At 34.2% G+C, this 14,236-nt stretch overlaps 1 protein-coding gene across 3 annotated transcripts in view; it reads left to right on the forward strand.

Annotated features, from left to right (window-relative positions):
• Nucleotides 1–14,236, forward strand: part of LOC120625469 (stromal interaction molecule homolog) — a 64,689-nt gene that overhangs the window by 44,443 nt on the left and 6,010 nt on the right. For 2 of the 3 annotated variants that reach the window (XM_039892556.1, XM_039892557.1), the window contains exons 9-13: nucleotides 1,380–1,514; nucleotides 3,055–3,175; nucleotides 4,011–4,073; nucleotides 13,178–13,268; nucleotides 13,543–13,719. In XM_039892556.1, the coding sequence (XP_039748490.1) occupies nucleotides 1,380–1,514; nucleotides 3,055–3,175; nucleotides 4,011–4,073; nucleotides 13,178–13,268; nucleotides 13,543–13,719 (587 nt within the window). The remainder of the gene's footprint in view (nucleotides 1–1,379; nucleotides 1,515–3,054; nucleotides 3,176–4,010; nucleotides 4,074–13,177; nucleotides 13,269–13,542; nucleotides 13,720–14,236) is intronic. The other variant, XM_039892558.1, reaches the window with a different exon arrangement.

Consider the following 14,236-nt stretch of genomic DNA (forward strand, 5'->3'; position numbering starts at 1 on the left):
TGATGATTTTACACCATAACTCCGACAAATTATAACCGATTTATATAATTATTTTTGTAATATGTGTTTAATTTGGCCCAAACTGTGATTGGAGACAGAGGACAGAACTCCTCAGCGGACTGCAGCAAACCCCTCATTTAAGGCTTAGCGATACTGAATACTTTATTTTTTTTTAGATCTACAGCTAAATTTAATGCCACATCAAAAAACAAAATCAAACGCAGACAAAGTCGCGGGCAACAGCTAGTTAATAATAAATTTCTCCTCCTCTTCCCGCGGGTGTCGTACGAGGCGACTTTTTTTTTTTTTAATTGTATAGACAAGTGTTTGTCTGCCATCACACCTGATGGTAAGCGATGATGCAGCCTAAGTTGGAGCGCGCTTGCCTAGAAGATGAAGATTCACTCTTGATTTGAAGGTACCCAAATTATAGGTATCGGAAAAGACGGAAGATGGGAGGACTACGGGAATATGGGGAGAACGGCAGCGAATCCTCGATGCTATCAGCTAATGCGATCAATAACGCGTAGGCCAACCGTTGGTTATTGGGAAAGGCAAGGCCAGCAGTGGAATCCCTCAGCGTATAAGTCAACCTTAAAAAAAGACTGTCGCCGACTTTTTTTTAGAACTTTTAAATGTGAACAACTTTGTGATACACGATTTTATCAATACTTTAACCGTTTACGCAGCGCACGCGGCGGTAGCTCTCAAAAGGAGAAGAAAACCCCGATTTTGAAAAATTCTTCCCTGATCCTATGCTCCTTCCTCGATAAATGGGGTATCCCTATAGCGTTACTCAATGAATGGGCTGTCCAAAACTGAAATATTTTTTCAAATCGGACCATTAGTTCCCGAGATCATGGCGTTTAAGTAAACAAACAAACACTTCAGCTTTGTATATTAGTATAACATTGAAAAAATAAATATACTGAAACCTATAAATTAAATTTTTTACAGCATAGCCAAAAAGATTTTTATAAGTGACATTGTGGGATGGTTACAATAAATAGAAAAGGTTTTCTTGGCAGACCAGTTATGAACTCTATAAGCTTTAACTTGTGACGAGTAAAATTATCTAAAAAAATACTGTAATACAGGTTTTTACCTAAATCAGGGACAGTAGATTTTAAATGGCACCATTACATACATTTATTACAGACACACCAATATAATTTGTGAGGCACGCATTTGTTTGTATAAATATTATAATAACTACTTTACATTTTAAAAACTGTATGTACCTACATTCTTGTGAATAAAATTATTATTATTATTATTAAAAAAATAGTAATATTGAATTTACTTAAGTCTAAAAAAAAAATAACGACATAAAAATGAAGACAATACTGATTCTAACAACGAAACTGGTTTTCTTTTAGTGTGAAAAGCTACGTAAGAAACGTTCCAGTCTGGTCGGAGCGTTCGTCTCAACACACGGCAAATCCATAGATGATGTGGACCGATCCATCGTTGAAGCAAGAACCGCCCTCAACGAAGTTACCCAAGAATTGCAGGTAATAATATTGTTTTGTAATCCTTACCCAATATAATTAATGCGAAAGTTGGTTTCTTTAAAACTAAATGCTAAATATTTTGAATTAAAAAAAATAACTAACAGTATGTTAAAAATATTTTCAAAAGTGCGTATCACAATTTACTTTGGTATATTATTTAACATGATTTTAACAATGATTCTGAATATTAAAATTTTGGTATGTACTCTATCATCATCATCATTACATTAACCCATTACCGGCCCACTACAGAGCACGGGTCTCCTCCCACAATGAGAAAGGGTTAATGCAGTCCGCCACGCTGGCACAGTGCGGATTGATGAATCCACACACCTTTGAGAACATTAGTACTCTCAGGCATGTGGTTTTCCTCACGATGTTTTCCTTCCACGTTGAAGATATTTTAATGACTTAAATCCCACATAACTTAGAAATGTTAGAGGTGTGTGCTAGGATTCGAATTCGGCCCCCCGAAGGGTAAGTCGAGCTCCTACCCAATGCGCTATCACCGCTTCATATGTACTCTATTTTGAATTGAAATTTGATGATAAAAATAATTGATGACGTAATATAGATAAGCTGTATAACTAACTGTTTTTTATACTAACCGCTTTTTGTACGGTTTTTTTTGTATTAATTTGATTTAACTGTAATAATTGGCTAACATTATTGGCTTCCTCTTAATCCATGTTTCTCCTATGCTACTTACAAAATTACACGGATTCTATGTGGGTAAGAGTATAGTTGATGTTTAGTGTGATTCAATGTTGTCTTTATTTAAAATACTAATAAACAACTATATTAAAAAAGGATGAAGAAACTATAAGAAGATCATAATGGATCGGGATACGTTTAACAATAATCATTTAATGGAAGGGGGAAGATTTCGAGAGTTGTTCCATTTTTCTTCTATAAGGCTGAATTACTGCCGACAGTCTCGTCTGGATAGAATTCGGCCTTTATAGGAGAAAAAATGAGACAAAAGGTCGTCACACTGCAGCAACCGAAGATAACTATGGCTGGCAGACTACTAAAACTTATAAATGATGAATACCGTTCATAAAAAAAACTGTAATCCTTTTCAACAAAGAATGTTTGAATATACAAATAATGAAAAGCCTTTCATTAAAGTGACTGTGTATAAGTCGTCTATTCATTTTATTCTTTAATGTCCGTGTTCAATATTCTAAATGCCGCTATGTCGAAAAGAGAAAAATATAATTTAAAAGGATTGTTGTTTTTCTACTTTAAATTAATAATTTATAATTTTAGTAAAGCATTTTATTCAGTGAATCACATAATTCTTTTAACAATGATATATCATTAGAAATTGGAGCCAGCGAAACAAAACTTTAGGGTGTTTCTCAAGGCGTTCTTATATGTCCTGCATTATTTTGCATATATTATATCGTTAATAAATGGATTAAGCGATCGGTGGAATATTATATAAAGTGTAGTAGTCGCGTAGAATGTTTTGTGTATGCCTTGTCAGTTAAATTGATTCATTTTAGATTCATTATGATTTCTGTTTAACTTATAGGAACGCATGCATCGATGGAAGCAAATAGAGCGTCTGTGCGGCTTCAACATAATAAATAACAACGGGCTACAGTTCCTAGAGAGCACCCTGTACAGGACTGCGAACGGACGACAGGGTAGAGGTTTGTTGTTATAAATAACCCACGTTTTAGAGAAATTCTTAAAATTTTCCGAATTTTATGAAAATTAAGCTTAATTTGCTGTACTCCGCAAAAACCAGGAGAATCTGTACAGTGTAATTTATAATATCATGAATCTTTTTACTCCACACCAAACAGTTCTTCGGCAATGTAACCTCTACGCACGTTTCGCTCCTAAACCGGAGCATCCTCAGGAGATGTTGACTTCACAATGAATAATTGTTAAATTTCCGAATTTTATTTGAAGAAATCGCTATGAAGCGATAAGGCCGCCAAATTGTATACGTTGTTTTGTTATACATTACCCTACAAAAAGTACTTAAAAAACAATTTTTATGTACTCTTTGGTGGTGTGCATTAAAAGTATATTCATTCATTCATTCATCATCTCCCCACGATAATACAACAATACTAGATCGATTCACAAGGAGCCTTTGATAATATAAATTCAACAAACACTTTAATTTGACGAAACTAACTAATAGACGAATTTCCTAGTTTATAATTTCAACATTTATGATCACGGATCACAACGGTTCGATTGCGGAGAAAATTTCGGTTTTCTGTCTTAAAATTCTCCGTAGCTCGTGTGTCGAAGAGCAAGTTGAGCATATGATAGCCCAGTTCTTGAGAAAAGTAAAAGAATTCTATTGGCACAAAATGGCACGGCCGCTACAATGTACTAAATAGTTCCAGTGCTTAAGAAAAATAATGATAAAAAACCCCCTAGCAATGTAGAAGCGTGGTGGGTTCAAGCTTATTGGTATTTTATACCCCGAGAAGGATGATATTAATCTATGCATTGTATTGTTCACAGTGCGCATGAGCAGTTCACAAGACGACCTCAGCGTGGGCGATGACACTTCCTTGTGCGGCTCAGGTAAGATCGACGACGCGGTCTGCAACGAACACACCGATTAACAAAACTGTAATTAATATAAGTATAGTGTACACGACGACTTTATTATCGTCTCACTTCCACGGAACCTTTTTACAATATTCTTACCAATCCGTTTAATTAAGTTTAAATTTTTATACTACAATCAGACCGTTATAGATACCTCCGCCGCATCGCATCGCTGACACTCGCAGTAGGGTGTGTTGAATACACCGTTATTTTTCATATTGGAATGTACATCGTTATGTTGCTTAACGATGGCGAACAGTAATCTATATACAAAAGCTTGAATCATTTTGCGGTTAGATCGGTTGGCAACTTATTGGAAAAAATACAGAATCGGGCAGCAATCGCGAGAGCGATCGTATAGCAGCTATGCCAGACTGGGTGGCGGTTGTAAGACCAATAAAGGGTCCACGTGTATAGAAAACTGTACGACGATACTTCATGTGAATTCGTAGCATTTGTATGGAATTGACAATTTGAAAAATCCATACAAATGCTACAGATTAACATAAATTAGTGCAGTAGCAGCTATTAGAAATTAGGTAACGGTTGTGAGACTAAATAAAGTCTACCGTGTATAAAGAACTAAGTGTACGACGATACTTGATGTTTATTTGTCGCATTTGTATGGATCGGTAGATTGACAATTCCATACGAATGCGATAACTTCAATATTACGCTTTTTGAAAACATTGCTTAAAACTCTAAACTAAGCTAAATTGCCTGCTTTAAAAGGAGTGCTCTCTAATTAGCAGTGTTTTTAATGGAAATGGATGGCACTGTTTTAAGTCTCGTAAAGGACATTATCCACGATTCATACATTTTTGGTCCGAAATGGAAAGTTCCTGCCAAAAATAAAAGTGCTGTATATAAAACTAGTCCTTCCAAACATTTTTCACTATTACACCGAACGTGACTTTGACGTAATTGTATGGTCCACTTTTCCTTGTAAACTATACGACTTTTCTAGCTTATAATTGCGAATATATGCATATTCAACAATATTTTTCTCAATTACATAAGTCTATATTTTTATTTTCTTAATGAAACAAAAAAAAAAATAACCATTGATCACACAGATTCACAAAAGATTTGCTTTGCCCTAGATATGTGTACTCATTGGCATAGTTTATTGTTTGAGATTGGATAACCGTAGGAATCTCTACACTGTTTGTCATTATACATGTCGTATTTTGATTCATCTCTAGTCCACACTTTTGGCTCTTTTGTTTTAAAATTGGAACCATGGAGTAGATAAACAAAATATACGAACATTCAATTTTGCATATTATTGAATACAAATAAAACCAAGGTTAATCGTCCTAAGGTTAATAGCTTTGGTGTCATAGTAACAAATGTTTAGGCCTGTTCTAACGAAATATAAGCAAAACTTATTTTGCCGGGCGCTCTCACTTCGGAACCAAAAATGTATTCATCGTGGTTGGACCAAAATAAAAGTCGTTTAGTGTTGTTTTATTTCAACCGAATTCAGACCACAGTTAAACGTTTACAAAAAAAGAAGGCCAAGAATGACCAAAAAAAAAAAAGAAAAGACCAAGTATTGTCGTACAATAGATAAGTTATTTGTGAAAATGAAAAGACACTTTTAAAAATTCGATCTAAGTATATTAAAGTTACTTAAACAAATATTTTTCGAAACTTGTATGTTGGAATTGTTGATAATCACTAGTTACTGTTCAAACAATGTTATTTGAATTTACCGCCAGTATTTACAAACATTACTTTAAAGTGTCGCAGTGCGTCCGCTTGCACAGTGTACGTTCTAGGAAGGAAATTAGAAACAAGATCCGAACCGATGATGAATGACATTTTTAAATTGGCCAATCCGCATTGTTGGAGCGTGATGGGTCAATGCTCTAAGACTCTCTCTCGCACAAGAGATTGGATAAGTGCTCAGCTGCAGAACATTTATTCAAATTTCATATTCAAATTTTCCTGAACGTCAACGTGAAAACATATATGTACTTTACAAAAGACATCACAAAAAAAGGTTTTCAAGAAAACAGCAAAAAAATAACACATGGTCACGGACTATCACTAAAATTTATCTAGAGAGAGCGATAGATATATAATAAAATAAACATTCAACGATGACAAACAGACACACAAAATGGGGCTTACTGACATCGTTTAAAGTTCTATTATTTTGATATTGTCGATGTTTTGTTTCAGAATTATTAGGATCCTTAGTTTTATAACGTCAAGGTATATTTTTAATTAATACTGCTTTAAGGAGTAGCAAGACCTCTCACTTCTAATAACACCTTTTTGCATATTAAGTATCAAGCAAGTACACTGTGCGTATAAAAGATATGTGAAACTTATAAAATTCATATTTGTAATTACTGGCATGAATCTTTAATTATGACGGTAGAATGCGCTACGCTAAGTTCCCTTGGTAATCTCTAAATATTATTTAAACGTGTGCGTAAATTTTCATAATTTTTCATTGAGCATAAGTGTGATGCTTATATTTTAGTTAAGGCAACATCATAAGCTATTAAAACAGACAAACACTATACATAGTGGTATACATTCATAGAAACATAAAATCCATTGTAGGGGGGGGGCACACACCACATTTACTCTCCCATTAGTGATGTCATGATTACCATCAATAGAAAATAGTTTACAACATTATTGCGTCTAATACGAAATACACTCGCGACAACATTATTGCGGTTAGTACGAAATACAGTCGCTCCAATGTGCCACACAAAACTTTCATCTCAAAATCATGATGCACACAAAGAGGGCCTTTATTAAGTAACTGTGCAAATTAAGTTTTGATCATGTTTATCCAACATTATGCTAGGGTTTAACTTAAAATAATTAAAGATATTTTTTTAACGAATAATTATAATTTATTTAGTTTTACTAACTTTGTCGCCCAGACACAAATCCTGGCTACGTCTTAGAACAATTTTTAACTAAACCGACAAAATTTTAAAGACCTTTTTTTGCTGAAAGCAAATGGTTAAGGTCTCTTAATAGTGTTTTTGTGTGAGTACTAACTTTATTATTAAAAATTAATTTAGTGTGTACTTAATTTCGAGATAATATTGTAAAAATCGGGCAAAACTTAAAACTTCTAATTTTAATAACGGTGTATATGTTTTAGATATTTAAAGATTAAAAATACTATATAAAAAACTAAAGATATGTATTTATGTGAGAGAACACTGACATCACAATTTTTTTTTTTCCTTTTAATTTTATTATGAACGAAGGCTCAAAATTTTGGTCAATCGATATAAAATGTGATATGTAGTTTCATATGATACTATATTCAGATCTTAGTTAGATAGAGATTTTAGGTTTTTATTACTCGAGTGATAACAAAACGAAGAGTTCCTGCGTCGATAAGATTTAATGAATAAGCTTGTTTTTATAGTCAGCGTGCCGTTAGTTTTAAACCTAAGTGACCTTAACTTGAAATAACCATTAGTTTTTACTATGTTATTATTATATATTTTTAATGTTACTTTGAATTCACTCAGGTGCTTAACAAGTAATGAGCATTCGTGTTAAGAATATAGTATTCACCAGATTACTCATGTCAGATTTTTTAACTACGTTAACTTATACGATCGTGTGAAAGTTAATGGCGATTTGTATGGAAACGAAAGAACGCCATGTAGTGACAATACTGGAGTTAAAATTATATACAACAAAAGATTAAGTTTTACAGAGAGAGATAGCTTATTTTCTTTATTATTAAATTAAATGTGCTCAGCTAAATGATTCCTTAATTGTTCTCCTTCATTTGCTATTAATTACCGATCTGGCTTTGATATTCAATATACAATGGTCCATTTAAAAAAGCACAAAACAATGGGAAAGACCACTGCCACTTAGTTCCGCCTAGATGGCACCCAATGTTTGCTACAAACGAGCTGTTAATCTCCTTACAATTTAAACTGTTCGTTACTTTATTCGATATAATAACTCAGGACATCGCAACAGTGCATCTTTTAATAAATTATTCAATAAAAAGTTTGAAATGCCTTATTTCACACATATTAAAAAGTTTTTGTTTCATTAGCCACAGACCCATAACCTCGGACTTGTAACAACTGACAAGACGCAAACACACACCCCCTTTGCCGTTACAGCCATTTTCATGTTATAATTTTTGGTTTCTTTGGACAGGGGCGTGGCTAGCCACTAAGCCACGCCCACAAACATAGGCGCGGGTTGACTTAGATGAATTACTATATTCTTAACGCAAATGAACTATAATTTATATCATTCCATGAGACTATATGTTATTGAAGTATCTATTTATGTAGCACCAAAAGAAGTGATAAAAAATATGTGGAAAAGGAAACAACAATGAGCTTTATGTTATATGTCATAAAACAATTACTGGCGAAAGATATTGAAGAGTTCAATATCTTTCGCCAGTAATTGCAAATTCTGCTTTATGTCACATAGCATAAAATTTAAATTCCACTACTTTCCTTTCAGCCAAGTAGACCTTTGTACACGAATGCCCGTTTTCACTTACGGCGAACTAGGCAATACCTAAATAAGTGACGTCTAATCTATAGTGATTCCTAAACATACTTAAGCCGCGTACCAACAGCTATCATTTAAGAGTTGGTGAAACGTTTTTTTCCTATAGACATAAATAAGTATACGAAGGTCATTAATTAACATTTTATTAATATATTGTTAATTTAAGTAGAATATCTATGTAACGCAATTATAAAATCACCATCAACAAAACAGGGTGCATCAATAAATACATTTTTAGATCTCTCCCTTTTAGAGAATATTCGCTTTAAGTTTCAAGCTAAGCTGGGTTACTTTAAACGGTATGCGAGCTTTATCGGCAAGCTGTGGCATGCTTCAAACATTATTATAGTAACATAGATTATAATATTTATTTTGTTACCGTAGTCTATATTATTATTCTTTGTATGTGTCATTTGTATGAATAAATGATTTATCTTAGACCTCATGAAAACATCACAATCGGTAGGAAGCTTTCAGGCTTTTTTTTTAATTTATAAGTCGTTACACTTTATGTCATGTGGTGTTCAAAAAGCATGTATGAAGAACTCCTTAAATTATTTCTTTTTTTCGTAAGGATTTTTTGTATATAATTTTTTTGGTGGTGGGTTTTTATTTTATCCCTTATGCATGGTTATTTCTACATTGCGTCATTATCTTTTACCGAATCATCTAGTTGTTTATTTATAGCATGGTGCGTCGTGATAGATTGGTAGGTAAGACCACGATTTTCGTTTCGAATGTACTGAGTTCAATCCCCAGCATCTCTTAATTTATCGGAGCTATGTGCGTTTTAAGCAATTCAATATCATCTTCTTTTGCTTTTTTGACTTTTAGGTGTGTCAAATTAGCACGTTGTATTTCGGCAATTTCACGTTTACTTGGGAGATCCACAAGGAGATAGTAAAAAAAAATCTTAATATATATAAATCTCCTGTCACGATGTTTGTCCGCGATGGACTCCTAAACTACTGAACCGATTTTAAATTAAATTGGCAAACCGTGAGCAGTCTGGTCCAACTTAAGAGATAGGATAGCTTAGATCTTTAAGTAAAGTCACAATTTTATTTTATTGCAAATTATTTGTCTATAATTAATTGACAGTCACATACAACTTTGCTCATTTAAGGCTTAGCGATACTGAATACTTTAAAAACAAAATCAAACGCAGACGAAGTCGCGGGCAACAGCTAGTATTATATAAATATAGCACTACTTTTTATAGCTAATCCGCAAAATGCTATGGCCTAAACTTTCTCATTCTCAGAGGAGGCCCGAGCTTTGTGGGCTGGTAAGGGTTCTCAAAGGAGAACATTATGGATAACAGGAATGTAGGTTCCGTCACGATGTTTTCTTTACAACTTACTTCAAGAAGTTGTATTGCGCAAAACGCACATAACTCCGAAAAATTCAATTAAGAGGTAGCCGAAGTCTTACCGACTAGACTATCATCGCTTAATATTTATATAAATTTATTGACGGTCGATTGGCGCAGTGACTAGCGACCCTGCTTTCGCAGTTCAAGGCTGTGGGTTATTATTCCTGCAACTGGAAAATTTTAGTGATGAACATGATTGTTTTTCAGTGTTTATCTGTATATTTAAAGTATTTATGTATTTCTAATAAAATATTTATCACTCAACTAACGGTACTAAACCCATAACATAAGCTACGCAAAATTTGGGGCTATATTGCGATGTGTGTATTATCGTAGTATATGTATTATAATAAATCTGACTTCGACTACGTACTAGAGAACTTATAAATGAAAAATTTTATTCCTAGACCTACGATTAAATATTAAGGTAAGTTGCTATGTACAGATCGCTTTTAAGCGATAAGGCTGCCTATTTTAATTATCTTTGGTTCAGTTGTATCTCCTATATGTTACCAACTTTTGCTTTCGTAATTCGGGCAAATAATGAGGCCGGGTAATGATAGCCTGGAAAAAATTATAGTTACGGGCAACAACGAAGGTAAAAGACCTAGTGGTTTTTAAAATAATGCTTTAGAAATTGAACATGTATCTAAATAAGTATCTTATCGGAAAAAAAACATGATTTTAAACAAAATAACTCCGGCGCCTAGGTTCTTTTAAATTTCGTTTGACCAAACCAAAAATAACCTCATAAACCTCCGTAGAAACTTTCATCGCCCTTTCAGGGGTAGATTTTCCAGAAATCCTCTCTAAATGCATCTCGTGGGTAGTCAAGTAATATTTCCTCGTAATTTCAAAAGTCATTGTCCATAAGTTTACGATGTGGGTGAGTTAGCCTGATGGGTAATGTGGGAATATATATTTAAAAAAAGATTTTAACTTATGGTCGCAGAATTAAATTAACATAGCATGATAAATACTGCTAACATACTTTTTAAAGCAGTTTACACCGACCTAACATAAGTCTCCGATCTTTTCTTAACCCTCATAATTTCATCTCCTAATTTATCTCCTAAAAGATAAGAAAACGGGACTCTTCACAAAACTGTACCAAATGTTTTGCACGTTTGAAAGCTTTTGACGATTGTGATTTTGTTTTTTTTTTTTTTTGCCCCTTTCGGCTTTTTTAGTATTGCAAGATTTCCCCCTATAGTCTTTTAGACATGGCTGCATATAAGGTAAGATTTATTTATTTATATAAGTGGTGTCCAGGGTACCTTTGCTTTAACTTTATTTATAAGGGGGATAACTTTCATACATGCTTTTAATACTGGTGCATAAAGGTGTTAATTTAGAGGAAAGCTCGGCGGAATTATCGAAAGAAATCTGTCAAATCGACAATTTGATAGACTTAATTTATTAGAATGTTAGTTATTAAAATGATGCACGAATAAAGCTATGTCTCCACTTGAATACATGCTTGACGATTTAAGTTCGTTTAAGAAAATATCGAATTTAAATTTGTAGATGTTATTCAACTGAAATTTGTGCATCCAAAATAGCCAGAGTCAGAGAAAGTTTTTTTTTTAATAAAACTCGTGGATAACTATTTTGCTCTATAGAATTATGTACACTACGTTGTGGAGATATGGATTAATATGCCGTAAAAATTATTAGACTATTGCTTCGACTCTGCTTTAGTTTAATTTGATCCTTTACGTTCCCTTTCAGTCTTTCTGCCTTTTTTTGAAGTACAAAATTCAGTTAAATGATAATCATAGACGTAATTAACTGTCTCGCTCGCTACTTTGATGTCACTACAAGCGCTCTACAAGTGAAAGTGAGACGCATAGATAAAGAGTTATCATCAGACAAGTCAGATGATTTTGGAGACACTAATGATCTGTTTGACATTTGGCAGAACTTCGGCAGAAAAAGGATTGTAAAGCTTTCTCATCAGGCATATATCCACGTGGAAACAAAGTTTACTATATGCATGGTATCATTGTTCAAGGACTAGATAATGTATTATTAGTTATTGAAAAAAAAAACATGAAGTTCAGCATCGGTTCCTTTTACAGGTAAATCTAACCACAATAATCCGTAACAAAACTCATTCGTTCAATAGTTATTGTTGTCTATTGTTTATTGTTGTTTGTTGTTGTCAGTTGTATGTTATGTTCTACGGGTAGTCCCTGATGTGCCAATCTAGGAAATTCATTTAGTGTGCCTTGAGTATTAATTTATGCGAAAACAATTATTGTTGGAAAAAATTTGCATTTATCCCTGATTAAGAGCAACCTATACTATAGCTTTATAAATGGGTCACCCTTCTGTTAACTAATTGAACATAAACTTAAGTTTCTAAAATAAAAAACGACACTGTGGCGTTCGTATAAATCTGTCATTTGATATACTTAGGTTTAGGCGGGCAAACGTCATAATTTGAACTTAGATATAACTACCGTAACTTTATGCTCCAGTTCTTCGTCTAGTCGGAGCCGCTAGGAGCAGTGGACGTTGATTGATCCATATGTCATGACGAACGCTGAAGCTCCGTTTGTTAACTTGAATAATCACAAGAGATTTAATACTCTTACCACGGAAAACTTTTATAAGTCCTCTTTTATTTCTGATTCGATTCAAATTCGATTTTACCTCGGATCAAAATTTCGCTATGTTCTGAGGCACTTAATTAACGAGTTCTGGAAGTTAACTACCTATAGCTTAAAGCAGTATTATTTGAATATGGCTTAAGGCGTCAGTCAAACTGTCATTTTAAAATTGTACCGCTTTAAGCGCTTTTTTTTTCTGACAGACCTTCTGTGTTGCGAAAATTATACAACTGGGCCTCGAGTTTATTTACCTGTTTATTAATTGTTTACGCATAAAACCGTACTCTCAGCACAAATGTATTTGGTTCGTCAGGAATTATTGTTCGCAAGGATTTTAATGTAGAATACGATAAGCACGATCTGAGTTTGCCGAACTGAAATTAGTACAAGTGGCTGCGCGTTATCGTTTTTAAGAATTTAATTGTGACATTGGAATTGCACGAAAGTCTCCGAGAGCCAACTTAAGAAACTTCAGGCCGGAGAAGTCTGATCGTGTGACCTTATATATAATGGTGTGACTTCAAATGACTTATATGTTAAATTATTAGTGACAGACAACTTTGGCTGGCGCGAGGACTCGTCTGGGAGTGAAGCCGATGCACCACATTATCCGTTAGACCTAAGACTTGCTGAGGCTAGGTAAACATCTTTTTCTAAAAACTGTCTTTCTCGTATAAATGATCTTTGCATTTTTTCAAAATAAAAAGTGGGATAAGTAATGGATAGTAGCCAATTACCCGAAATCATATCCAAAATCATCATATGGCATCTAAATTAAATAATTATATAATATTTCGGATCTAATTTACTCTCAGGCATATATCTCTGTGCAAAGTTCAAAATGTGTCGATGGACAAACCAACGAACACTTTTGCATTTATAATGTAACCATAAAGTATAAATTAATTCGCAGATTGCAACTAGAAGAGCGCATGGCGCAAGAGGTGCGTGAGAAGGGAATAGACGAGAGAAGGATAAACGATAAGCGGGGCATTGACGAGAGAACGAGAGGGTCGTATAATGACGTCAGGAAGAGTCCGACTGATGACAGGCGGCGCGATCCCGTGCACTTCACATTGGGGGGAGACAAGTAAGTAATCACTACGTTTAGATCCTTAACGTCGACATTACACGAAAAAGATCAAAGATAAGTCAGACTAGTGAGAAACTAAAGAATGTTAGTGGGTAAAGATTCGATCCTCGGCACGGACCAGCGACTTTTCGGAGCGATGTGCGTTTAAAATTTAATTATCACTTGCTTTGACGGTGAAGGAAAACATCGTGAGGATGTTTCATCGTGGAATTTTCATGCCTGAAAGTTCTCCATAATGTTCTCAACGGCGTTTGATGCCTACCAATCCGCACTTGGCCAGCGTGGTAGACGACGGTAAACCCTTCTCATTCTGAGAGGAGACCCCGTGCTCTGTAGTGGTCGGGTAATGATAAGACTTGGTCTCCAAATATATGTTAAGAGATTAACGTGTTAACAATTTTTAAAGTTTATTTAGTTACAAACTGATCTACTACAGTCTGTCAGGTTCTATATTTATTGACTTCAGTTTACGAGGTAGGTAACCTACTATCCAAGAGAGTGTTCAGTGTTTAAC

Source organism: Pararge aegeria, chromosome 7 (genome assembly GCF_905163445.1).
Source record: "Pararge aegeria chromosome 7, ilParAegt1.1, whole genome shotgun sequence".
NCBI lineage: Eukaryota > Metazoa > Arthropoda > Insecta > Lepidoptera > Nymphalidae > Pararge > Pararge aegeria.